Source organism: Saccopteryx bilineata, chromosome 11 (assembly GCF_036850765.1).
Source record: "Saccopteryx bilineata isolate mSacBil1 chromosome 11, mSacBil1_pri_phased_curated, whole genome shotgun sequence".
Lineage (NCBI taxonomy): Eukaryota > Metazoa > Chordata > Mammalia > Chiroptera > Emballonuridae > Saccopteryx > Saccopteryx bilineata.
Genome location: NC_089500.1, coordinates 74505237 through 74532191, shown reverse-complemented (window position 1 = coordinate 74532191; position 26955 = coordinate 74505237). Strand labels below are relative to the sequence as shown.

Below are 26955 nucleotides of genomic sequence, written 5' to 3'. Positions count from 1 at the left end.
CTATGCACGATTCCAGAAAAAGTGTCCGTTCCGACACTCTGTTCCCGAAACAGTTCTCCTGCCCGCGTGGGCCTCAGTTGGAGGAAGAGCTTACTGTCGCTAGGCTTCACCGTCCGACGGTCACTCCACCGCCCACATACACCAACCCTCCCGCCTCGGGCGGGCAGAGGAGCTTTGGGAATCCGCCAGGACCGGGAATCCAGCGAGCGCGGCGGACGGCGCAGGCGCGGCGCCCAGGCGCTTCCCGCCCGCACATGCGCAGCAGAGACTCCTTCTGCCCTTGGGCTTCCATCCTTTTTTGGCTCCATTGAGGCCTTTCGTCTCTGTTACTAATTTGCCAACTTTTTTTTTTCCGCCCTCAAGCCTTTCTCAGGTGCATTTCTGATTCTTATACCTTAAGCGGCTGCCTGGAATTTTAACCAGGTCACTTCCCAACCACTGCAGAACCTGGCCCTCCACTCCCAGAAAGTAGCCTCCCCAGAAGTGTCCCTTGTCCTAGGCCCCATCTCGCGAGAACGCGACCAACTATCGCGGTACTCCCGTGTTAACCAGAATCCTTAGCGCGAGGCGGAAACAGCACCCATTTAGCCGACCAGTTGGTGTATTTCTCCCCGGCTTCCCCGCTCGGCTTCCCGGTGGCCGGGTCGGCCAGGCGAATGGCGGCCCCAGAGCAGCCGCTGGGGATGCCGAGAGCCTGCCAGAGCTCTGCCGCGCTCTCTCCGCCGCGGGGCGACCGGACCCTGCTGGTGAGGCACCTGCCTGCCGAGCTGACCGCGGAGGAGAAGGAGGACTTGCTCAAGTACTTCGGGGCGCAGTCGGTGCGCGTCTTGTCGGACAAGGGGCGCCTGGTAAGGGCCCAGGGCTGCAGGCCGGGAACCGGGGCCGGGGCGCGGATTGGTGACAGCGGCGTGGACACGGGGACAGAACGGCGAAAGGGGGGAGCGCGGCTCAGTGTGTCCCCTATTCCGACCCCGCCTGGGAATCCCGGAACTCCCCCGAATTGGGGGTGGCGGGCCTCTCAGACTCCCTGCTCTCAGACACAGGGAACAGAGGACATTTTTAAACAAAAACCTCGCTTCATTGATAAGCCAGTGTGAAGACAAGTCAGTTAAAAGAGAAGTTGCAACTTTGAGTCAAGCAGATACAGAGTTTCTACTTTTGTATGTCTGAAGAGGGTGCCGATCGAATTGACTGCATTCAGAGAGCCCCGGCCGCTGTTAAGTTTCTGCAAGATGGCCTTGCGAGGGGCAGAAAGAACGTCAGTGGTTCTCAAGTGTTTCCAGGCGATTTCTGATACGCAGCCAGGGTTGAGAATTACTGGGGGGGGGGGGGGGGGGGGGGGGGCACACAAAAAAAGACCAGTTTTGAATCACATGCAGTAAGTCCTCAGAGGTGTTGATAGGTTCTGCAACTTGAAGCAAAACATATAAGGAATCCATTTTTTTTCTGTAAGTGATAAAACAATAGTTCCCGAGGCATCTCATCAATCCTAGAAGGAAAGAACTTTGAACGAAATGACATTATTCGAGGACTTGCTGCATACCAGCAAATACAAGTATTCTTTGTGATTCAGTTTAAGTACACTTAATTAGGTCATCTTGGGTCAGATTAGACAAAATACAATATGTGATATAATTACCCAGGCAACTTTAAATGCTTTATTTAGTAAGCTTTGACAACAACTCTTGCTTAGCACAACTCATTGACTTTTGACTTCTGTTCCTTTTCTGGAGGTTTTAAAAATACAATTTATAGTATTTAAAAATAGGTTTCTCCCATTGAACTCTATTACAAAAAATGATATTTTTTTGGTTGAATATTCTAAACTCTGCATTTGCCTGTCTGGAGGAAAGTGTAAGATCTTTAGATGTGTTATAAAACGGGAGATATTTTGTATTTTGGATGGTGTAAGGGAGGTCCTTCGGTACAGTAGTAGTTTTTAAACTTCTGGTCTGTTGGATACTTTTGTGTAAAATGTGCTGTGTGCTGCCTACTTTTCTGTGAAAAGGGCTACAGAGCTTCTGTCTCAAGGAAGTCTGACCCAAAAAAGATTCAAAACCACTGTATGAAATTAGTAGTAAACAGTCAAAATGATCTAGAGCAGGGGTCGGGAACCTTTTTGGCTGAGAGAGCCATGAACGCCACATATTTAAAAATGTAATTCCATGAGAGCCATACAACGAACCATGTACGTTATGCATTATCCAATAAAAATTGGTGTTGTCCCAGAGGACAGCTGTGATTGGCTCCAGCCACCCGCAACCATGAACATGAGCGGTAGGAAATGAATGGATTGTAATACATGAGAATGTTTTATATTTTTAACATTATTATTTTTATTAAAGATTTGTCTGCGAGCCAGATGCAGCCATCAAAAGAGCCACATCTGGCTCACGGGCCTTAGGTTCCCGACCCCTGATCTAGAGTTTTCATTCTTTTCCAAGATTTATTTTAGTGTGTCAAATCACTATTAACTAGTAAAGTATTAGACATCCTTATGAAAAACTAAAATTATATTAGAAATAACTTGTATTTTAATTCTTTTTCAGAAACATACAGCTTTTGCTACTTTCCCTAGTGAAAAAGCAGCTATAAAGGTATAACTTTCTTTACTATTAAAGTTATCAACAGTTTCCTATTATTCAATCTCGGTTCACAAATAAAACATAATGTTAAACTATAATTTTAAAAGCCAAAGAATCTATACTTTAAGGTTTTGCCCCATGGCTACATTTGGTTTTGTCAGTTGGAAGATCTTAACCAAAGTTTGTGTATTTGAAAATAAGAATAGTAAATTAATTGGAAATTAAATTATAGCCTCACATGTAATTAAAAATGAATTCTAAAGGATGCTAAAATTGATAACTATCTCTGTCACTGTTGCAAGGCAAGATGTTTTAACTATTAAAAGGGAAATATATATAAATAAACATATACACATTAAATGTATGTATACGAATAAACATAACACACATATCTTAAGTCCTAGGGGATCGTTTACAAAGGCAGTGACTGTTTATGTAGACCTCTAATGACTAGCTGGATACCGAGGAGAAAACGGAGCTGGGCCGTCCAGGTTCGGAGCACACGGAGTTAAGCTTTGGAGAGTGGACAGTTGCAAATGGAGCAATAGCTCTGGGTTGAAATGGAAACGGGACTTGCCAAATAGGTTCAGTCTAAATTTGGGAAGCAGGGAGGGAAGGAGGAAGGGATTGAATTTTGTCTAGTAGCTGTTCTAAAGGCACTTGATACTTTGAAGCTGGCCAGTAATATGGTCTGGGCTGTGAACCATGTATGGTAGAGTTCACGTCATGCCTTGGATGTGGAAAAAGGTTAGAAGTAGGAAGACCAGATGGGGAGCCAAAATGAGAACTGTTATCCAGAAGAGTATCATTCTCGTGCCAAGGCACAAGAAAGGTTCTCAGTGAGTTAGAAGACGGAGGAAGAAGTAGGCATATCCTGAGTGGGGACTGAGTGTGTAGGTCTTCTCATCCTGTAGATGTAGAGACTGAAAGAGGGAACACGCTGAGGTGTCTGGACTGAGTGAATTGGGTTGTTACGTTAGCTGACACAGAAGGCAGAGCTCAGAGGGTATTTGCAAAGGTAGGTAATGAATTCACATATCATCTGTTAACTCTGAGGAGTCAGTGGACTACTTTTGTGGAAATACAGTATTTTAAAACAGTTAAAAATAAGGCTGTAGAGTTGGGGCAAGGTAAAAAATGGAGTTTCTTCAACCAGGTGAACGGATATGGTTTCCCAGAAGCAGATGAGCCAGCAAAGAAGACTGGCAGGAAGAAGTTAAAAAGCAAGTAGAACTAGAAAAGAAGTTATCATGGATGCAAAGAGAAGAGCCTTTTAAGAGGATACCGTATGATGATACAAAATGAGAAATGAACACAGTGTATTTCTGTGTCAATAAAAAGACCCAAATTCTTATCAGAGAGGGAAGGGACATCTTAAATTATGTATCTGTACTCTGGACAGCTGTTGGAGACTGAGGTCAAATGAACATGTATTCTGAAGGAATGTAGCCCAGATTATACATGAATCAAGTTGCGAAACATTATATACAATGGTATGTGCGTTAGTTTATATGCACAGAAAAAACTTAGCAGGACTAGATAACAAGTTGTTAATAAATACCTTTGAGGGTGGAGTTATAAAAGATTTACGTATATGTATTCAGTTTATAGAAAATTTTTATTTCATAGAACTTTAATATAGCATAAGACGTTATAAATAAAACATAGTAATGAAACCTCCATTTCTTTTAGGGTCAAGATTAACTTGGAGGAGAGCTAGTGTCTGGCAGATGTTTGTAGGAGAGAGAAGAAGGGGAAGGTAGGAGCAGTGATGGGACTTGCGGCTAACGTGCAGCTGACTGATGGCTTCAGGAGAAAGGAGTCAACATGACAAGTGAAGCACCTTGAACAAAGAGTTGGGGTACAGCAGATGGTAGTTTTGCTAGGTGGCAGGACGCAGGCCTCCGTAAGGAGGGAAGGCCTGGCAGCCGGAGGTTAGCAGTAGGTAAGAGCCCGCCGAGGAAGCGCAGCAGCGTCCACAGAGAACAGGTGTGGATGCAGGTGGTCTCGGACGCGCCGTGCTCGGGGCAGTTACCAGATGTTTTCCTCTTTTCTCCCCACTGAAGGCACTGACGAGGCTCCACCAGCTGAAACTTTTAGGTCATACTTTAGTTGTTGAATTTGCAAAAGAACCAGATCAAGCTCATTCCCCATGTCCCTCTTCGGGCACCGAGAAAAAGAAAAGGTACGTCGATCAGTTTTCCGCACATTTCAAGTGCTCTTTAATCAGTCATGTTGCTGTGGGATTGTTCTCAGAGTAGGAAGCTGCAAGAAACGACACTTCTCTAATAGAATGTAGTACATTGAAACAGTATTTATTTTGGTTCCTCATGGTGCAGTAGTTTGTTTAAGATTAGGAATTAACGTGAGGGGGGAGAGCCAGGCTGAAAGCATTCAGCCGGAAGTGGCGGGGCGGTGCCCGGTCTGAAGTCCCTGCTGTTACGGGTGGAGGCGCCCTGGGCAGCCACAGCCCTGGAGACCAAGGCTGCCATGTGGTTCCCAGCTGGAAGTCTGCGGTTATACAGCTGTTACAAATGTACTTTACACCAGTGGTTCTCAAAGAGTAGCCCCTGGGCCGGCTCGTCCTCCAGGATTGATTGGAATACTGATTCCTGGGTCCTAAGCCAGTCTCCTACTGAATTAGACATTGGACACGGGGTGGATAAAGCCCCAGAGGTCTGAGTTTTACCAAGCCCTATAGGTGATTTTGATGCACATTAGAGAAATTTAAGTACAATTATTGAATACAATGTAAGCTTCAGTCAGTGAGATCTTATCTTCCTAGGGTTGCAGTGAAGAATTATGAAACTGGTGTGCCTTGTGTAAGGTCTGGAATAGAGAAGGTACTCAGTAGAGGTTGATTCTGTTCTCCTTCCTTTTCATTGCTATTTGCTGAAATGTTTGAAAGTTCTCTTACGGAACCGTTTTCCTAATGCCATGTGTGAAAAGATGTGTTTTTTCTGTATGTAGTTTTTCACTTTTTCTCTTAAAGACGAGATCAACTTTGATTCTGTATGTCCTAGGTCTGAGGACCCTGTAGAAGATGACAAAGAAAGGAAAGAAGTCGAGTGTTTAACTATAGAAAATGGGATTGCGCCAAACCATGGGTTAGTGTTGTTTGTATCGTGTTGTTCTTTTAGTTTTGTTGCTCTGGTGGGTGTGGGTGTGGCAAATAAGGTTTCTTTAAAAGTTATATTCTTTCATGTATATTTTTTATCTGCTGATTAAACACTTTGAGGTATAAGAGTGTGTCACTGAATTTGGTTCCATGAAAATGTTCAGAGCTATAAGGTAAGTCTGACTAGCATTATCTATTTTGCTTTAATTCAGTCAGAGGCAAGTTTCTTTTTAAAGTGCTTATTTGGATCTGGTAGGCACAGAGCCAATCTCTAGAGCACTGAAGTATTTGAACAAGTTTGTATGGTATCAGATTACCTGAAACCATTATTGATACAAAGCTCAGTAAAACATGATAAGCATTTTCAATATTTTTCCAGGCTGACCTTTCCTCTAAACTCGTGCCTCAAGTATATGTACCCACCGCCGTCAAGCACGATCCTAGCAAACATAGTCAATGCCTTGGCCAGTGTGCCCAAGTTCTACGTGCAGGTAAGCAGAGGCCACCAGCCTTCCTCAGACTAACGCTCAGATACCTTGATGTGGTCATTTCCACGCCAATTCTCCTATTTCTTCGTACCTCATTAACTAGGCCAGTTCCAACGGTAGGGATGTTACAGTATGTTAAGGGTGTCCCGGCAGCTCAGGCTGCTGTATCTAAATGTATCTAAATGCCAGAGCAGGTGGTTGATGAACCACAGCCAGTCACTTCCTGGTGTTGGAGTCTGGCTCTGGCGGGTGGAGGCAGGGCGCCAGCCAGGGGCTCCTGGCGGGGGGCTTCTCCAGTGAGATGGCTGCTGTGTCCTCCCGGCCAGAAGAGGGCGAGAGAGTGCACAGGGGTCCCTTTCCTAAGGGCCACTATCCCATTCCTGGGGGTTCTATCATATGACCCATTTCCCAAAGCCACCCCCACCTCCTAATACCATCACATTGCGGTCAGGATTCAACATGTGAACTGGGGACAGGGTACAAGCATTCATTCCATTTCAGATGGTAATAAGCTGCTGCTCCATTCAAGTAAGGCTTCTGTAAGCCATAGCATAGCAGACCCCTACGTTTAGTGTTGATACTAACAATCATAAGGTAACTCGGGAAATACCATTTCTGGTCATTCTTTGTTACTAGTTTTCACCTTTAGGTAGAGATTCTCGGAGGAAAACACACAGTGGACCCCTTGGCAAATGTTTGAAGTACAGATGGTAATAGGATACTTTCTGAAGTACAGATATAGCTTATGCGCATCTTAACTTCTCTGTATTTCCTTATTTCACAATAATCGAGGGGAAAAGAACATTTCAGGAGAGTTTAGATTTGAACAATGAGAATACCATTTGTAGACTTGAAGACGCCTTAGGAAGGCTTGTCCTGGGTCAGGGCCGGGTTAGCCTTGCCCAGGGGTGACGGAGTTGTCAGCCCTGCCTGGGGGTGACGGGGGGAGCCCTGCCCGGGGGTGACAGAGTTGTCAGCCTGCCTGGAGGTGACAGGGGGAGCCCTGCGGCCTCCGCGCTGTGTGAACCAGTAGCGCCGTTGCAGAGTTGGTTAGTGCAGGAAAAATGTGCGCTGAATCGTCCTTTATTAAGGGTTTTAAATGTTTATCTCTTGCAGGTGCTTCATCTTATGAATAAAATGAATTTGCCCACACCTTTTGGACCAATCACTGCACGACCTCCCATGGTAAGAAAGTCCTTAAGGTTTTAAAGATTCAGACTGTCTCCTCCGAGACGGGTTATGAGTGTGTGCCAGCGGCACCGCGTGTGCAGAGGCTGAGGAAGGGACAGAGCTGGGGGGACAGCGGTGACAGGTGGGGCACTGAGGGAGGGACAGAGCTGGGGGGACAGCGGTGACAGGTGGGGCACTGAGGGAGGGACAGAGCTGGGGGGACAGCAGTGACAGGTGGGGCACTGAGGGAGGGACAGAGCTGGGGGACAGCGGTGACAGGTGGGGCACTGAGGGAGGGACAGAGCTGGGGGACAGCGGTGACAGGTGGGGCACTGAGGGAGGGACAGAGCTGGGGGGACAGCGGTGACAGGTGGGGCACTGAGGGAGGGACAGAGCTGGGGGACAGCAGTGACAGGTGGGGCACTGAGGGAGGGACAGAGCTGGGGGACAGTGGTAACAGGTGGGGCACTGAGGGAGGGACAGAGCTGGGGGACAGTGGTGACAGGTGGGGCACTGAGGGAGGGACAGAGCTGGGGGACAGTGGTGACAGGTGGGGCACTGAGGGAGGGACAGAGCTGGGGGACAGTGGTGACAGGTGGGGCACTGAGGGAGGGACAGAGCTGGGGGACAGTGGTGACAGGTGGGGCACTGAGGGAGGGACAGAGCTGGGGGACAGTGGTGACAGGTGGGGCACTGAGGGAGGGACAGAGCTGGGGGACAGTGGTGACAGGTGGGGCACTGAGGGAGGGACAGAGCTGGGGGACAGTGGTGACAGGTGGGGCACTGAGGGAGGGACAGAGCTGGGGGACAGTGGTGACAGGTGGGGCACTGAGGGAGGGACAGAGCTGGGGGACAGTGGTGACAGGTGGGGCACTGAGGGAGGGACAGAGCTGGGGGACAGTGGTGACAGGTGGGGCACTGAGGGAGGGACAGAGCTGGGGGGACAGCGGTGACAGGTGGGGCACTGAGGGAGGGACAGAGCTGGGGGGACAGCGGTGACAGGTGGGGCACTGAGGGAGGGACAGAGCTGGGGGGACAGCGGTGACAGTTGGGGCACTGAGGGAGGGACAGAGCTGGGGGACAGTGGTGACAGGTGGGGCACTGAGGGAGGGACAGAGCTGGGGGACAGTGGTGACAGGTGGGGCACTGAGGGAGGGACAGAGCTGGGGGACAGTGGTGACAGGTGGGGCACTGAGGGAGGGACAGAGCTGGGGGGACAGCGGTGACAGGTGGGGCACTGAGGGAGGGACAGAGCTGGGGGGATAGCGGTGACAGGTGGGGCACTGCGGGAGGGACAGAGCTGGGGGGACAGCGGTGACAGGTGGGGCACTGCAGAAGGGACAGAACTGGGGGGACAGCGGTGACAGGTGGGCACTGAGGGAGGGACAGGCTGCCCTCTCCGCCAGTGTGCAGGCCTTGGGTCCAGGACACGCCGTCCCGTAGAATTCCAGGGAACAAACTCGATCATCTACAGTCCCCATTGTTCCGTTCTGTCACGTCTAGAGCTGCACAGGCAGAAGAAAGACACTAAATATGTATTTAATTAGGATTTACTATACAAATTCATTAGTAATTTAGATAATGGGCTTTGTCTGCTTTTGAATAATTCTAGTTGTTTTGCTGTAGTTTGGGGGGGGGTAGTAGCAATGAGAACGTATTTTGAGTGCTAACGTTTAAATTAAAAATGCTGCTTTTTATTATGTGTTGTGGACGGGCTGCTGGTGCTGCCAGCTCCATGGTTTCTCTGTAATGCTGCCACCTTGGAGCCTGGGCACTGCAGGGCACTGGGGAAGGCTGTGCCAGTTCACAGAGCAGACACACATCCTAGTCACCTGACACGGTGTGAGGTGTTCCTCGCCCATGTCCAATCCGTTCCAGAACGAGGGCAGAGTGATCGGCGCTCTGCTGGGTCACTCAGGAGAGCTCCGTGTGCCCGCTGCATGCACCCCAGGGTGGTGAGGGCGTTGCCATGCAGGCTGCAGAGAAAGGGGAAGAGGGTTTCTGTGTGCACAGTCTGTGTGCCCACATGGCGTTGGCCAGACTTAGGGACGTGGGGAAATCTCGCTGCGGGGCATATGGCAGCGGGTGCAGCCGGGTGCCCGGGAAGGGGAAATAGTGTGTGCTCAGCTGCGCCCGGCAGGCGGTCCCTGAGCCCCCGAGAGAATACCGTGAGCAGGAGAGTTGTGCGGCCGAGTGGAGCGCTGTCTGTCCCGGGATCACCCTGGTGGCCTCTGTCGTTTCTCCAGTTCGAGGACTACATGCTGCTGCACGCGCCTCTGCCGCCTGCGTCTCCGCGGCCCCCGGGGGAGCCCCCCCTGCCCGACGAGGACGAGGAGCTGTCTAGTGTGGAGTCCGAGTATGCGAGCAGCGACGAGGAAGACCGTCAGAGGTCCGGGGTTCAAGTGCTGTTGGCTTAGATCCTGGGAAACGCAAACTGCTGGGGAAAGATTCTCTTGCTCATCTTAATTTTACTATAATTCCTTTGTAATTTGGGGGCTTAGAACTGTTCATCTCCAGCCTGGCCCCTCAGCATATAGTAGTTACAGATTAACACTTGAGACTGAAGGAAAAACTCTTGGATTATAAGTAATATTTCAGACTCATGATTATGGTATTATAAAGTACAGTTGGTGCCTGACCAGGTGGTGGTGCAGTGGATAGAGCGTTGGACTGGGATGCAGAGGACGCAGGTTCGACACCCTGAGGTCGCCAGCTTGAGCGCAGGCTCATCTGGTTTGAGCAAAACTCACCAGCTTGAGCCCAAGGTTGCTGGCTTGAGCAAGGGGTCACTCGGTCTGCTGTAGCCCCATGGTCAAGGCACGTATGAGAAAGAATTAATGAACAACTAAGGAACCGCAACAAAGAATTGATGTTTCTCATCTCTCTCCCTTCCTGTCTGTCTGTCCCTATCTGTTCCTCTCTCTCTCTGTCTGTCACACACATACAAAAAGTAGTCCTTATTATTTGTGGATTCTGTGTTTAGTTGCAATGCTTTTTGGTCCTTTTGGACATGGGCACGCACAGAACGGTGACAGATTTGAGATGGACGAGCACACTCCTGGGTGAGGCAGCACAGGTGACAGCCCCTCTGCCTCAGCTCCTGTTCTGTAGACGTGTCCTTCCCGAGTCTATTCAGTAGCACATTTCCGCCATTTTTGTGCTGTTGGGTGATTTTGCCACTAAAAATGGTCCCCAAGCTTAGTGTTGAAGTGCCGTCTAATGTTTCCAAGATCGAGAACCGTGGGCTGTGCCCTATGGAGAAAATCCGTGTGTCCGGAACCTGTGGGGGACCTGGGTTCCAGGGCTGCTGACCGTGCACAGTGTGGACACATCGGCGCCTGCTGAGTGCACGCGCCTCCGCTCCGGCACACCGTTCACAGAAACGGCAGCTTGACGCGGTCCCGGGCTGCCGTCTTGTTCCTGCCGGGAGTGCGCCCTGGGTTACTGCCCTCTCAGATTATACCTGCTTTATGAAATAATGATAGTAAAGAATGATGTATGTAGACTGGCCAAAACGTTTGTTTGTTTTGTTCATTATGTTTACAGAGCTGTGAGGACAGAGTCTGCATGAACCCATCTCTGGTTCCATACCTCTCTCTTATCTTCTGGAAATGTTTTAAAATATTGTTTATTCAGCAAAAATTATTGATTACCAAGTATTAGCTTGCACTATTGTAGACAGTATAGTTTGGATGGGCAGTTTATGAATAGACTTGTTTGGTATAACTGGATTTATTCATAAAAGTTTTGGTTAACCTGTGTTTATTTTTCTTTGCTTCGGACAAAAGATTTAAAATTTATTTTAACCACAACCTTTCCCTCCTTTGTTTTGCTTTTAAATTGCACAAATGTTACTCTGGAGAGGCCGAGTGGTGAGAGGTTGGTTTCTGAGCCTCTGCTCTGGAATCCACCTGTCTGATTCTGTGGAAGATACAGAAGTGCCGCGCTAAGAGCTAGTCTAAGTATTCCTCACAGTGCAGGGGAGCTGGGTGCAGGGTACCCGCAGTCACGCCTGGTTGTTACTGGGAAGATTGTGACTTCAGAGTACAGTATTGGAAAGCTGGGTTGTCAAGTAAGTTACTAGGTTCTGTAATGATTTGCAACAATTATATACAAAATACTTTTAAATAAAAATACTTAAGTCAGTCCAGATTCTCTTTAATAATTGGAATATGAATCAAAATCATTTTAATCTTTGAAAGGCCTTTGAATAGCAGTCCAGAAAAGAGCAGTAGTTATACCGATTGTATTAGTGACTTCTGTTCATTCTTGTTGGCGTCTGGTCTAGCCATAGGGATGGAGGAGGACTAATAATTTGTATAATAAAAGTTCTCTTTAAAAGATAAATTAAGGAAATTCTCAGTTCCTTCAAAGTAAAATGAAAGTTGAGCAAGGAGATTTAGAACCTGTTCTCTGATCAAATGTTACATCTTAATTGATGGCTTAGAAATTACACTTACAGCATACAAGTTTTAACTTATAAACCCAAATACAACTTTAAGATTAACTGAAAAGTGGCAAATAGTTATGCTTCCACATAATGAAATATTTTTTTGACTTTCTCTTCCCCCAATGTAGAATGGCCAAACTAATGGAACTAGCAAATCTTCAGCCCAAAAGACCAAAAACTGTAAAGCAGCAACGCCACGTGAGAAAAAAGCGAAAGATAAAGGATATGTTGACTGCGTCCGCGTCTGTCTCCCACAGGTAACCCGTTCTGGGTCATGAAACAAGGGGTCTCGGTACTTGTCTGCTTGCATAACTCCCGTCTTTAAAGGACAGTGATGGCAGAAAGTTTACTTGCCTGTTTGCCATGAAGTTCTATGTATATATTTTAACAGCTTAATCAGATAAAATTACTATTCATTGCGATTTTCATTTCATCAGATTTTTCTACAATGTGAATTTCCCTTGAACCTGTAAGTAACTTAATAGAGGAGTTTAAGATTATTTTTTCCATTTTTAAACGAATGAGTCTAATCCTTCTTTTTTGATAGTTTCATGTAAGTTTGTTAACCTATCTGTGTATGTCTTGACACCGTGACCCCATGCATTTAATCTCTCTAGCAGCACTGAATGTTTAAAAATAAATACTGTGAACGAAATTAAATTTTCTAATAGCTACCCGAAAAGAATAAAAAGAAATGGATGAAGTTAATTTTAATAATTTATTTTACCCATTATGTAAAAAACATGATTCAGCATGTAATTAATATAAAAAGTTATTGATGGCCCTGGCAGGTAGCCAGAATGCCTGGACAGTGCACCAAGGTTGTGGGTTTGATCCCTGGTCAGGGCACATACAAGAAGCAACAATGAATGCATAAATCAGGGGAGCCACAAGTCAGTGTTTTGTTTTTCTTTTTGTTTGTCTCTCTCCCTGCCCTTCCTCTCTAAAATCAGTTAATAAAAAAATATAAACAAAAAAAGTTATTGATGTGTGCTCGCTTCAGCAGCACATATACTAAAAAAGTTATTGATGTTTCACATTTTTTGGAAGGTACAAAGTCTGGTGTGTATTTATACTTACACCATATTTTAATTTGGACATCAAGTACTCATCAGCGCCTCTCTTGGACAGCTTCATTATCTAGTATGTAGAAGACGCTGCATAAAAGTGTTTACATTAAATGTAGAATGAACTTTTCTGCATGTTGCTGAATATCCTTCAGCCCAGAATCAACAGCCCTCACGTACTGTCTCTGTCACTTACTGAGCGGCTTCATGCAGTTTCCTGACATTTATTCAATCTCCTTATCTAAACTAGGAACTTAATAATAATTACATTAAAACGTGTTAAGGTTTACTGAAGTATTAAATAGACATTTTACTTTATGTAATGCCTCTAGTGTTGAGGGCTTTATCACTGTTAGCTTTTTAAGTGCACAAATAAACATGAAATACTATTTCCCTCGGGATTTCCTTTGTGGTTACAAAGTAACGCTGCGATTGTTATGAACCTTAGTTTACACCCGGTGCTGTCGCCTTCGGATGTATTCGATCAACCACAGCCTGTAGGGAATAAAAAAATCGAATTCCATATATCTACCGACATGCCGGTGGCCTTTAAGAAAGATTTAGAAAAGGAACCTGATTGTGAAGAACAAAATCGTGGTAAGCTGAACTTTTTTTATAGAATTAAAACTGGTGTTTAACAATGAGAATGTCCCTGTTGACTTTGGCCAGTAATGAACCCCAGGGTGAAGTTTAGCCCGCTTTTTACTTATGCTTACACATACTGTATTTCCCCATAGATGCACCCTTTTTCAAAAAATTTGGGGTCTAAAAACTGGATGCGTCTTATAACAGTGATTGTGACATTTCAAATGCCATAGATGGAACTGAGGACGAGGCAATCTAGGAAGACAGTGATTCGTCATCAAACACAGATGAGGATAGCTAATAGATGGGAGTTCTGACAGTAATGAGGAGTTGTATGGATTTTATGATGAATAAAATTCGAGTTCAATAACTTTATGTAATACATTTTTTTTTCAAATTTCGGACCCCAAAATTAAGATGCATCTTATACATGGGAGCGTCTTATACATGGGAAATACGGGTATAATAGAATTTCTTGTGTTGACTTATTTTTTCATTGCTTGTTAAATGGGATGTTCAGTGGTCTTATTAGTAAAATTATATTACTGATTCAGAAATAGCTATGTAACTATCTTGTGAGTTGTAGATTTTATGTGAATCTTTTTTAAATCTAAAGAACATGGAAGATTGTCTACCAAGATACTATATTAATTTTAAAGATAATTGGTGAAATGTTTTTTCTTGCTTATTTTAGGCATTAATTTGGTAATATAATGACATTCCTTTGTTATTTTAATTTTGGAAGTAACACAATCTTATGGAAAATTTAATCAAAGTGGGCATATAAAGTAAAATACTAAAAGTTAACACTTCAAACTCCCCTCTCCCTTATTAGAAATATCCACTATCCCCTGTTAGAAATAAACAGTGTTGGTACATAAATCTTTCCAGACCTTATTGTATAACGTGTAACACATTTCATTTTCTCTTCTTTCTATGAAAGGGCGTGGTGTTTTACATAGTGCTCATCAGTAATGACTATTGAAGCATCGGGCATGGCGGGCCCTGGCCTGGGCCCTAGAGGGCAGGCTCCCCGTGGTCATGACCTTCTGCAGTTTAAAATCTAGTGGGAGTAGCTTATTATGTCAGAACTTAAAACATACATTTTACTTTTTTCTGGCTACATAATACAGTGGTACCTTGAGATATGAATTTAATTTGTTCTGTAACTGAGCTCGTAAGTCAGTCAACTCGTATAGCAAACTGCCGATACTGGACTCGTGCGCCAACTAGTGGCAGCTTCCTGAATCATCACTCGTATCTCAGAATTTCACTCGGATCTCGAACAAAAGTATGGACTGAGTCGCAGCTCATGTCTTAAAAAATTCATATTTTGGTCTGTTCATATCTCAGGGTACCACGGTACTCAGTACTGTATCACCTTTATTTACTTAGGCTCTGCTGTAGAGGTTTGGGTTGTCTCCACTTTCTTCATATTACAGAAACGCTGGACTAGACAGTTGTGTTCATCCAGCTGTGAGTATTGTGGACATAGGGTCGAGTTCTAGTGAGCACGGCAGACGTAGTGAGCGGAGGAGCTGGAGCTGCCTCTAGTTCGTCTCAGGGAGAGAATGCATTGCCCTTTCAGATGACTCCTTTGTTTCAATATTTGTATTTTTTCTTTCTGCGTGTTTTTCCTTCTAACCTCATAGCTAGTCACTCTTTGACACAGATTTTTACTCTTTTAAGCTTCATTTACCCAAGGGCCTAGAGGCCGGCGGAGGGAGACGGCCGCCCCATTCTGCGTCCTGGCCGGGTGACGCGGGAGCACCGTAGAGCAGCGTAGGTCACGGGTCTGCTCGTGCACATCCTTAGTTTCTTCGTTTGGCTGTCGGCAGTATGACCAGAATTTTTCTAGTGACCGTTTAACCTTACCCTTCCTAACTCTCTCCCCCGTGCCAGTTTAGTTTTGGCTGAAGCTAAAATTCATGTTTTGTTCATAAATCCATTATACGTTGCTATCTAAAATACAAAATTTGCAATATTTTTGAATTTTCCTAGTTGAATTTTTTGTTAGGTATGCATATAATTCTTTTTCCTTCTTGTAGGACTAAGGATAGGATGGGCTAGTGTGTGTGTGTGTAGGTTTAATGGATTTATGTTAGTATATTCAAATAGGAGTGTCTTATTTTATGATGTTTATTCCGCATTCTGTTAATATGAATCTTTTAATCATCTTTGAGAAGGTTGATCGTTGTTTGACAGTATTCTGATGTAGCACTATGAAATTTTTATACCCATTGTAGAAATAATCTTGAATAACCACATCCATTTTCAAAATGTCTTTTATAATTATGTAATTTTTTAATGAATTGGAAATTTCTTTTTACACAAAAAACTGTTCTAGGTGGGTAGGCTAGACAAAATACTGATTCCTGACCACCAAACACATTGAGCTTCTCTGTCTACCACCTAAACATTTCAGTGGAGACCGCCGACTGATTGTAATCTATATACAGGGTGGGGAGAAGTAGGTTTACAATTGTGAGTGACACTCTTTTGTGAAGTAAAGCTATCATAATAATCGTAACCTGCATGTCTTTCTCCATACCAACAACTGTTAACCTCCGTTTGCCCACCCGGTATGTTGAAAACGAATTCATGTTCTTTCCACTTTCCAAGGCCCCGAAATGGCACGCAGAGCAGCCCTCTGGCTCTCAGCTGTGTGTGTGGCTGCGTTCATGTCACGGTGGCCGAGGGGAATGGAAACAACAGAAACCACACGGCCTGCAAACCGGAAATCCTCTGTCTGAGCCCCGCAGATACAGTTTGCCCCTGTTCTGAAGTGCTGAGGAAAACACCAGGGTGCTTTCATGCCAAAGCACCCTTAAAAATTACACACGGAAGACTAGGACTGTTTTGAAGGGAGGGATTTTCAACCGCTGCTGTTGATGTTAACGCTCAGATACGCCTGCGGCTGAAGCGGATGCCTCCAGCATGGGCTTCGGGAAGATCTTCCCCAAACCCAGCCTGAGCGTCGCAGAGGAGAGCAAAGAAGACTCTGATGAGATGCCATCGGAGTGCATTTCCAGGCGGGACCTGGAAAGGGGCAGGATTTCTAGAGAAGGTAATTTCGTGAAACTGGCACTCGCCATTTCCTGGTTCTTCGACCCCCCCCCCCCCCCAGACAAAACAGCCTCTGCATGTCGTCTGCCCGCAGACACACACCTCACACACTTCCCACGTCGCTCAGCTGACGCTCCACTCCCTGCCCTTCGTGCTCTGACGGGGCGTCCACAGTCAGGAAGCCCTCTCACAGTACATCTCCAGGTCATGTTGTTTGGAAAAACCCTCCGTTTTCATTCCTAAACATCGTACACGAGTCGCGGGGGCCTGAATTCTGGAGATGGGAATCCCAGTGGGTAGACCATCCCAGTACTGTGTCTGAGATTCATACAGAGCAGTTGTTCAAAACATACTTTTAATTCTTTGGTGATTGGAAGTCTGCATGTTAGAATTTTATATTAGGATTTTATATCCTAGCATGATTGTTTTACTTCCAAAGGATTATTCCTGTTTTTGTACATTTTAGAAAAAGAGGTTTTAGATTGACGTGACGCTTTATAATTTTTCCCATAAGAATTGGAAACAGGCTTCTAGTAGGGTTTTTTGCATAGAGCGTCTCCGTGTCGGGAACATTACTGACTCCCAGTGGGAGTGCGGTACAGGGTGCGGGAGCTGCTGTTTGTCCTAATACTTGCTTGTTCTGTTTGAGGAAGTACCTATCCTCACACTGGACGTGCTGGCGTCTGGAGGTTCGGGAAACTGGGGTAGAGGCAAAACAGTTACACCAGCAATTGATTAATTTGGTCCAATCTTTTTATAAAGTAACTCATCTTAACAGAGCTTTAATAGATCTTTTAATGGATAAATTTTAGTTATTTTAGATGCCTGAAAATTTTAAACTTTATTTCGTATTATCAATTCAGATTTTTAATGAGTATTTTAATCTTATTAGTAACACTGTTACCAATTTTTATGGTTTTAGCATTTCCATAATTCTTATTTTGTCTCTTTAACAGTTATATGTGAATGTTATAGTTCTTTTTAATTGATAAAAAATATCTTAATTTTATATCCTTGTTTTGTTTTTAAATAAGAAATGGAAACACTTTCGGTTTTCAGAAGTTATGAACCTGGTGACCCAAACTGTAGAATTTATGTAAAGAATTTAGCTAGACATGTTCAAGAAAAGGTAGGTTGAAATTTATAAATAAATTTTATTATTTTACTTTTGTTTTTGCTGGACTTATTTATTTATTTATATATTTATTTATTTTTATCTCATTGAAATTCTAGGACCTTAAATATATTTTTGGAAGATACGTTGATTTTTCATCAGAAACACAACGGATAATGTAAGTCATATTTTCACATTTTAATTTTTAATATGTTATAAATTAACCCTCATTTATCCTGACATTTTTCTATTAGAGATAAACAGGAGTCAGTGAACTTCTTTGTAAATGGGCAGATAGTAAAAATTGAATATTTAAATTTATCGCAGGCCATATGGCATCTACTGGAACAACTCAGTTCTGCTTTTGCAGCAGGAAAGCAGCTATAAGCAAGACATAAATGAATATTCAGAGCTGAGTCGAGTGACACTCTGCTCTTAGACACAGGCCCCGCCCAGTGCCATCTTGGGCACGGAGGCTCCAGCGGCGGCTGCGCAGAGCCCCTGCGAGCTAGGTCTGTCCCCTGTTTCCCCGTCCACTTCCGGAGTTGGTTTTCATGGTGGACCGGGGCCCAGGAGTTTGTGTTTCTAAGAAGTTCATGGATGGTGCGCAGGCTGCTGTTCCAAAGTTATACTTTGGCAACTACGACTAATCACTCATCCAGCAGTATGTAGCAAGCAGGCGAGTTTCTTTAGCTGCTTGCCCTGACAGTGACTTCCCATCGGGCTGCAGTAAGCGCAGCTCCCAGCCTTGTGAGAGCAGAGAGGGACGTGGTTTGTAAATGACGTGAAAGCATTGTTTAATGCTTTCTATGCTCTGCCCGTCCTGTAGATGATCTAAACAGCAAGCAATACTTTACAAGTTACAGTCTGATTTTTCTGAGGAATTTTGAATATGGTTTTGTCTCAGAAGTGTTGAGAAATAGTACAGTACGGGATAGTAGAGCACTGCGCCCGGAGTAAGCAATCTGGGTGTCTCTGTCTAACCTCGCTCCCTGAGAGGCCCCGAGGAGTCACCCTCTGTAGGCACCGCCTGGGCAGCACTGGTTTGACGGGGTGGCTCGGAATGGCTCTTCCTGTGCTGCTGAGATTCTGGGCTCTCCTGTGGGGCTCGTCGGCCCTTGGGGGCGTTTTGTGTCTTGAGTAGACAGTATTGGCTTGGCTGCTTAAAGATTTTTAAAAATAGAGATAGAAATAAAAACTTGCACTTGCTTTTATAGTTGCTAGTAATACAATTTTAAATAGCATAAATACAAAAACTGCTTTAGAAAATATAGATATAAGCACATCCTCTACCTTGTACTAACTACAGGGGGTCCTTGGGTTATGACACAGTTCCATTCTTACGACAGTGATATAACCTGAATTTCGGTGCAAGTCGAAACACACCCTCGCCTAGCCTAACACAAACGGAAGGCTTGGGCTTTGAACAGTCCAGATGGTATAGGTAAGAGAACCGGGCCGCCAGTCCCGCATAGGCCGCGTTACTGCATATCCTTCTGCGGCTGCAAACTAGTTCACCCCATAGTCCGTAAGTACGACACTAATGGCTAAGACGGAACACCCAGGTCTCGGGTTTTTTTTAAGTTTTTATGGGAGTGAACATCATAAACTCGAAATGTCGTATGTTGAGACTGTCATAACCCAAAGACCCCTTGAACTTATAGAATCAAGTTTAGAACAAAATGCACTTCTAGAGCATGAGTAATTAATGTGCTAATAAGATCGTATAGTTTTTACTCTGAAATAGCAAAATTGAACTCATTCAACTCATTTCCATTCGTTTCATCAGAATTGTTTGAATCAAAACCTCTCTCTCTCTCTCTCTCTCTCTCTCTCTCTCTCTCTTGCTTGACGTCCAGGTTTGACATCCGCCTGATGAAGGAGGGCCGCATGAAAGGGCAGGCCTTCATTGGACTGCCCGACGAGAAGGCGGCTGCCAGGGCCTTAAAGGAAGCCAACGGCTACGTCCTGTTCGGAAAACCGATGGTGGTTGTATCCTTAAACCAGTCTATTCCAAAGACTGTTGTTTCTAGAGGGCGTAATTGAAGTCACTTTATTACCCTTAGAAAACTCAGTAACTGACATTCTGAATTGAGATACTCACTTATAAACATACTTAGCTAGTCAGATGAATGTTATTAGATTTTTATTGGAAATACAGAAACCTCAGCAACATGAGGTGATTATAGTTTAGCCAACTGCATACATTTCTCTTGTACAGCTCAAAAGTATGTATTCAGGCTAAGCCCGAGACTACAGTGCCCATAAAATACATTCGGAGTCATTAAAGGAAGATATGGTTCATTTTAGTTTTATTTTAATATTTTATTGTATTTTAATTCATATTTGTATTTTAAGGTTTTAATAACCAAAATATATCAATTGATTAACCATCCTGCTTTTAGTATTTAATGCTGTTTGCAAACTAGAGACCCGTGGGTTAGATGAAGGAGCAAAGGTCTAGGTATCAGAGATACTGACTGGAGAGAAAAGGTAAATTGTTTGCTTTTTCCCCAAAATCATGGACAGCATGTAGATAACAAGTATTTGAGAAAGTCAGAGAGTAGAAAAATAAATATAAAAGAGAAATTCAAAAACTGTATTCCCATCCTAAGTTAGAGAGTTCTTGATAATCATTTAGGAAAGATTGCTTTCATGTTTGTGAAGGAAACCTTAATTGTTAAATATTAGCAATTTGCTCGATCTGCTAGACCAAAGCAAGATTCTAAAGAAGGAAAAAGAAAGTATTAAAACTTGATAAAGGTAAGTGTGGATATGAATAATAAAAGGAGAAGAGTTTTTTGAGATAAAATTAAGAAACAAGAAGAGCCTGACAGGGTAGTGACCCAAGTATTTCCTGTAGTTTTAAAGGGTCAGTCACATTAATCCGTCCATTCATCCATCCATCTCTGTCTGTTCATGCAGTTATTAAACTTCTAAATTGTAACTACAGAATAAAGCCCATTTGTATGTCCGGGTTAGGTTTGTAGCATGAATTTCTAAGGGGCACGTGTCAGATTGCTAGGCTTCCTCCCCTCGCCTACCTGGAGTTCCTGACTTTAGTCAGGGTAGGGCGGGCAGTGGGGTGGGGGGAGGGGTGGGGGGGACAACCAGCCTTTCGTTTCCTGTGACTGGGTGTGTCGTCCAACCCATAAGTCCGTCCCCCTTGGTGACCTGAGAACGGGCATTACTGACTACTAACTGCGCACTGCAGAGAAACAGACATGTATTTTGTGAGTGAAATCTTACATCTTTTAAATATGTCATTTTAATGCAGACTTGAGTAGTTTTATTATTAAAATGGTAGAATTAAGCATTGCCAACTTTCAAGTTTGTGTTAACATCGATTTAAGAAAAATAAGTGGAAATGTATTCTTTTTGTGTTTTATTTAAAATCATGCAGCTTTTTATACTGGAAGACTGTGAAGTAAATGGGTCAAAATTGCTGGTGTTAAACTGAAAAAAATGATATAACTTAGAGAAAATTTTGCTCATGGTTTATTTCTTTTATGAGGTATTTTGACTATTTGAATTTTGTTTTAAGGTATCTATCTATATTGCTGTAGTGAGAAGTCCTACAAATACCTTAGTGGAACAGTTAAAAATAAACCATTTTCAGTGTGTGTTTTTTAAAAAAAACATTCATTTGTAAATTTACTGTAGAAAATAAGGAAAAGTTAAACGGCGGCCTGTGCCTCCTCAGAAGCATTCCTGCGTAAATACCGCAAATACCGCTCTAATGCTGCCACCCTGTATCCTTTCCGTATCCTTTTGGGGCAGTCCTGCGCTTTCGTTCTCCTGAGAAGTGTTCCATCCCTTCGCCCACTGGCCCAGACGAAGCGACACTTTTGGCAGTGTAGAAAGTATTTCTAAATAGCAGTGTTGATTGAACAAACCCTTGATGGCTTTTTTAGATTCGTTGCTCAGTGTTCTGTGCTGCCCGTTAGGTTACATAAATCTTGCAGGAAAGTTAGTGAATCAGGTCAGTTTATTTCCTTGTAAAATGTATGCATCTACTTTACTGCCGAATTTAGTCTTATTTCTTCATTTGAATATCTTCTAGGCTGAATTCAGAAACACATGTTTTCTGTTTTATGACATCTGGTTTAGACATTCTGTATAATGTGTTGTAAATTTGGTTGGGGAAAGGATTTTTTTTTCTTTTAAGAACTACAGATATTGAAAAGTGGAACTAGATTCCTGTGTACATCCCAAATAAGTGTAGCAGACCTCACATCTGAGGTGTTGTTATTGAAATCTCCTTTGAGATAGCGAGTAGAAGGATCTTTTCCCCCTTTATTTTTCCAAACCAAACCAAACCAAACAGGAGGAGGAAGAAACGAGTAGCAGGTGGAGGACAGTGTTGGCTCAGGGCAGCACATTAAGTGACGCAGCAGCGCTGGTGGGTATCGAAGACAGCGCTGTCCACCCTGCTTCGCAGCCAGAAGCACCTGCACAGGTTCGCAGTCTTGGCTGCCCATTGCAGTGACCGGGGAAGCTTTGAAAAATACTCATGAAAAAAGACAAAACAAAAAGATGTACTAAAAAGCTACTGATGCCAGGGTTTTGATCTGTCAGTCTGGTGTGCAACAGAGATCCTGGGATTATCAAACCTCCCCAAGTTTAGACTGACGTGCAGCCACGGTTGAGAATCACTGAGGAAGGACTTGTAGACATAAGGATTCCTGAACTCTATCCTAGAAATAATAAATTGGCATTTCTGACGAGATCGGGCGCGTTCAGGGTGGTATGGCCGTAGACTAAATTGGCATTTCTGAATAGGGGATGAAGACTCTCATTTGAAAAGTCTCCCTTGGTGTAGTTACAGGGACTGACCAGTTTGGATACTCTGTGAGATTAACATGGTCAGGTGCACACTACCAACCTAGCCATCCAGTCCATTATAACAGGAAAACTAGGTGGGTCGGGGTCTCACCATTTCCTTCTTGCAAATTCTGCTGTTAGTAGAACTGTGGAAATCATTCAGAAGTCCATTAATAATCACAGTCACCCTAAGAATACAAAAAATTTATAGATATTAAGATTGCTGGTTTTTTTAGTAGGGGCCGTTAAATGTTTTATTTTTTAATGTTATAAATCTTGCTGTATAAGCCGTTTTTTAGACAAAACTTTGTACTGACATGATTCACTAATTTTCTAAATATAAATCTTTTAGCTATTTTTAAACTAATAAGCTTTTTTATCATAATTTTTAATAACTTTTATGGCATTTTAGGTTCCTTTGGAATTCCATATCTTTCTCGTGTTTTCCATCTTTGAGAAGAAATTAACCACGTGGACTATGGAACTGTGCGTAACAGCTTTTAAAGTGTATTTACAAATTAAATTTATATGCACTTAAATCAGTTTAGCTATTATGTGTATTTTAATCAGCTTCATGTATAATAAATTATTTTCTTTCCAATAAAATAGTATTCTTAATTTTTTTTTAACATTTTTACACAGCTAGGAAAGCATAATTTGAGTTATATAACTTTATTAAGGTAATTTTACAGCACTACACCGAAATTTTATTTTAATATAAATAATACCTTTTTTTAATTCTTACTTGAATACCAATGCACTTCCAAGTTTTTCTTTAATAGCCTTATTTCTCGTCATTCTTTCAGGAGTTGTTTTGTTTGTCTGACTATGAGTTCTGTAGGGTTTTATTTGTTTGTTTTATTTTTTAAGTAGTAGTAGGGGGGTTGTTCCCGGTTTGGGGATTTGTGCCTTCTCTCCCCCTGTCAGAGACGGTTCTGGCTGTCCATCAGAGGCCGCTTTCACACACAGGCACTGCACACGCAGTCCGGACACTGGGGTTGGTCCCAGAGCACCCGTACAGCCAGTCACCCCCATCCGCTCAGTTTCCCAGTGCATCGGAGTTCTGTTTATACTATACTGCCGTCTGTTAAATTGCAGCAGCATTAGGTCGGATAAAACTGTACATACTTTCATTTAAAATTACTTCTTGGTAAAAGTGCGACTGTCATTTGAGCCCACCGCGAGTCAGTTTCCCGTTGGTGGCGGTCGGACCTGACGCTCACGGCGCTGACCGCGCGGGCGGTGGTGCTGAGGCGCTGGCCGCTGACTGAAACAGGACACAGTGAGTTCTGGCGTCCGTGGACGCTTCCTTTCCTGCTCAGTTTCTTCGTGGCACGTGAGGTCGGACAGCAGTTTTGTCCACGGTAGAACGAGAGACGTTCCTCTCAGTCCCTGCTGCTGCTTTTGTCACCTAAGTGGTCGCATTCCAAGCCTTCTGTTGTCTTTTCAGCAGTCTTCCCCGGAAGTAGATCCCATCTCAGGAAATGACGATCGTTGCTTATCCGTAGGAAGCAGCTCCTCGTCCGTGAACAGTGAGATCGTGAAGTTCTAGTGATTCACTCCGACTCCGGGCTCCACGTCTGGTCCTGGTTCTGGTGCTGTCCCTCTGCATCTGCAGCCGCTGCCGCCCCTCGAGCCTTGAATCTGAACCCATCCATGAGCGTCGGGGTCAGCTCTGAGACTCCTGTTAACGTTGCTGTTCTCACTTTTTATGAGGCACAAGCTGTTCTTAGTGGCATCTAGAGAGGTGACCCCTTCTCAGAAGGCTTGCACTGTATTAGGCCCCGATCCGCCAGCGGAATCGCTGTCCACGGCAGCGACGGCTTCCCGAGTGGATTTCTGAAGTAGTCAGAACTCCTCCCTGGACCCTGGGCTTCAGGGAGGGCGCTGTGTCAGCAGGCACGGAGACAGCATTCATCTTACACGTCTCCATCCGAGCTCTGGGACCAGTGCGTTATTGAGCAGGAATATTTTGAAAGAAATCTTTGTTTTCTGAGCAGTAGGTCTGACCAGTGGGCTTAAAATACTCAGCAGCCCCTGTGGTAAACAGACGCGCAGTCACCGGGCTCTGTCCATTCTCGGAGCGCAGGCAGGGGGGATGCAGGCTGGTCCTAAGGGTTCTTGGAATGGAAAATGAACACGGGCTTCAACGTCCATTCACCAGCCGCACTGGCCCCCGAGAGTCAGCCTGTCCTTTGACCTTGGAAGCCGGGCACTGACCTCTCCTTTCCAGCTGGGAAAGTTCTAGAAGGCATCTTCTTCCCACCTGGCCGTGTCGTCTACACGGACACCCGCTGTGGGGTGTGGCCTCCCTGTCTCACGGCTCAGCCTGGCCTTCGGGGTCACTCGCTGCCGCGCCTGCCGCAGCACTGGCGGCTTCACGGTGCCGTTCTGTTGTGGGGACGGTTTCTGCCCTGGGCCGCCGGCACCGCCCGGCCTCCGCTAGCCCCAGGCGTCTCTCCTGCCGCCCCCGCTTCTCTGTGTTCATCGGGCTGGAGAGAGCTGGGGCCGTGCTCTGGCGCAGGCTTTGGGGTGAGGGAACGCTGGGGCTGGTTCTAAAACGTTCTCCCTCTTCTCAGCAAGAGGCCATTTCTCTTTCTTCCCCTTCATGTGTTCACTGGAGAGGCACTTCTGACTTCCTTTAAGAGCTCCTCCTCTGCATTCACAGCCTGGCTGTCTGGTGCGAGAGGCCTAGCTTGTGGCCAGTCTTGGCTTTGACATGCCTTCCTCACTAGACTTAATGGTTTCTAGCTTTGATTGTAAATGAGACGTGCGACTCTTCCTTGCGCTTGAACACTTGGGGGCCACTATAGGGTGTTAACTGGCCTGGTCCCAACACTGCTGTGTTTCAGGGAGCAGGGGAGCCCGAGGCCAAGGACACACAGGCACTGGCCGGTCGGTGGGGCGGTCAAGCATAGCAGGCACAGCACTGCGTAATGTAAAAACCTGCCTCCCGTCAGTGACAAGGACAGTCTGTGCCACCCTGCGAGGTAAATCATCAAACAAGGGCAGTAGCATTCAAGCTGCTGTTTTAGATGATTTGGAAACTATTTACCTTGCAAATGAGATGCCTTCAAAATCAATGTTGAGAGATAGTAAGGCTTTCAGAGGAAGTAAGGGGGAAGGAATCACACCTAATACACACCTGAAATTCAGGAGGCAACTAAGTGCTTAGATGTAGGAAGTATGTGATTTTTTTTCCTCGCCTATAAGAAAACACTTCCCTTTGTGAGTAATGGAGATTTTCACAAACTTCAGCTGTAAATTAGTAAGACCCTTTGTTTCAGTTTCCTTAACTGATGCATATATACAAAAAATAGCAACCTGTTCTTGTTAGGGTCGCTCAGTAGACACGAGAGCTGACCAGTGTGCCAGGCACATGGGGGACGGAGCGGGCGGTTCCTGGAGGAAGAGGGCGCCTACCCCAGATTGTACGCTACCCACACTGCTGAGACCAGCTGTGCGGCAGGGGCAGCGCCCACATGAAGGGCAGCAGGGACTCTGAATAGACGCCTGGGACTCAGCAACACAGAGACGGTGTCGGGAGAGACCCTGTGCCCCGCCAGCAAGCCCAGCCGCAGTTCCTGGGGAAAAGCCAGGAGGTCAACAAGACTAGAACAGCTGTGATTAATATGCAAACATCTAAAGGGCATGACAGCTAGCAAAAATGTCTATCAATTAGAAGTGAGAAGAAGGGTGTCTGACAACACAAGAAGACACTGTACTTCTTTAAATTCGGACATGTAGTAGCCCCAGTATACCACTTACATAGAAGTTACTACACCAGGATCTTTGAGGATTCAAGGAGAAAATCTGAGGAACAGGTTAATCTGTCCTATGAGACTTAGCAGAGCTGAGGAGATGGGGACGTGATGTGATGTGTGTTGTGTGTGGAGACACTGACGGACGCACCGGGGCGAGGGGGCGGGACGAGCTGGCGTAGAGCGCTGCACGCTGTGTGTTGTGTGTGGAGACACTGACGGGCGCACCGGGGGGAGGGGGCCGGACGAGCTGGTGTGGAGCGCTGCACGCTGTGTGTTGTGTGTGGAGACACTGACGGGCGCACCGGGGCGAGGGGGCCGGACGAGCTGGCGTGGAGCACTGCACGCTGTGTGTTGTGTGTGGAGACACTGACGGGCGCACCGGGGCGAGGGGGCCGGACGAGCTGGCGTGGAGCACTGCACGCTGTGTGTTGTGTGTGGAGACACTGACGGGCGCACCGGGGCGAGGGGGCCGGACGAGCTGGTGTGGAGCGCTGCACGCTCTGTGTTGTGTGTGGAGACACTGACGGGCGCACCGGGGAGAGGGGGCGGGACGAGCTGGCGTGGAGCGCTGCACGCTGTGTGTTTCTTTAAAGGACACGAAGAATATTTTGGCAAAATGTTCACATCTCTTAAATCTGGGTCTTGGGAGTCTTTTTTTTTAATTACATTTTTCTGTATAAACAAATATATATTACAACTAAAATGAAAATAAAACAATACAGTA

The 26955-nt window shown here is 45.1% G+C and overlaps 1 protein-coding gene across 3 annotated transcripts; it reads left to right on the top strand.

The window, feature by feature from the left end:
* Positions 1-362: 362 nt before the first annotated feature.
* On the top strand, positions 363-26955 carry RNPC3 (RNA binding region (RNP1, RRM) containing 3). 3 transcript variants are annotated; one of them, XR_010727463.1, is made up of 16 exons: positions 363-848; positions 2550-2597; positions 4652-4770; positions 5609-5692; positions 6083-6194; positions 7308-7376; positions 9608-9750; positions 11940-12068; positions 13327-13475; positions 16369-16530; positions 17564-17658; positions 17763-17821; positions 19503-19635; positions 20335-20406; positions 22880-22953; positions 23976-26955. XR_010727463.1 is itself a non-coding variant. In XM_066246498.1 (15 exons), exons 1-14 carry the CDS (start codon positions 657-659, stop codon positions 20392-20394), a joined length of 1554 nt encoding a protein of 517 aa, XP_066102595.1. In that variant the 5' UTR covers positions 363-656; the 3' UTR covers positions 20395-20406; positions 21307-22361. The 3 variants fall into 3 exon arrangements, 2 of the variants coding, with proteins under 2 accessions (XP_066102595.1, XP_066102594.1); XM_066246498.1 differs by lacking the exons at positions 22880-22953; positions 23976-26955 and adding an exon at positions 21307-22361; XM_066246497.1 differs by lacking the exon at positions 23976-26955 and having other exon boundaries at positions 364-848; positions 22880-23073.

Bases quoted from the DNA above. Each gene is read 5' to 3' on its own strand.
- RNPC3 (XM_066246497.1), top strand. From the start codon at position 657: ATGGCGGCCCCAGAGCAGCCGCTGGGGATGCCGAGAGCCTGCCAGAGC. The intron at 849-2,549 runs GTAAGGGCCCAG...ATTCTTTTTCAG, and splicing joins TGTCGGACAAGGGGCGCCTG to AAACATACAGCTTTTGCTAC. The intron at 5,693-6,082 runs GTTAGTGTTGTT...ATATTTTTCCAG, and splicing joins GGGATTGCGCCAAACCATGG to GCTGACCTTTCCTCTAAACT.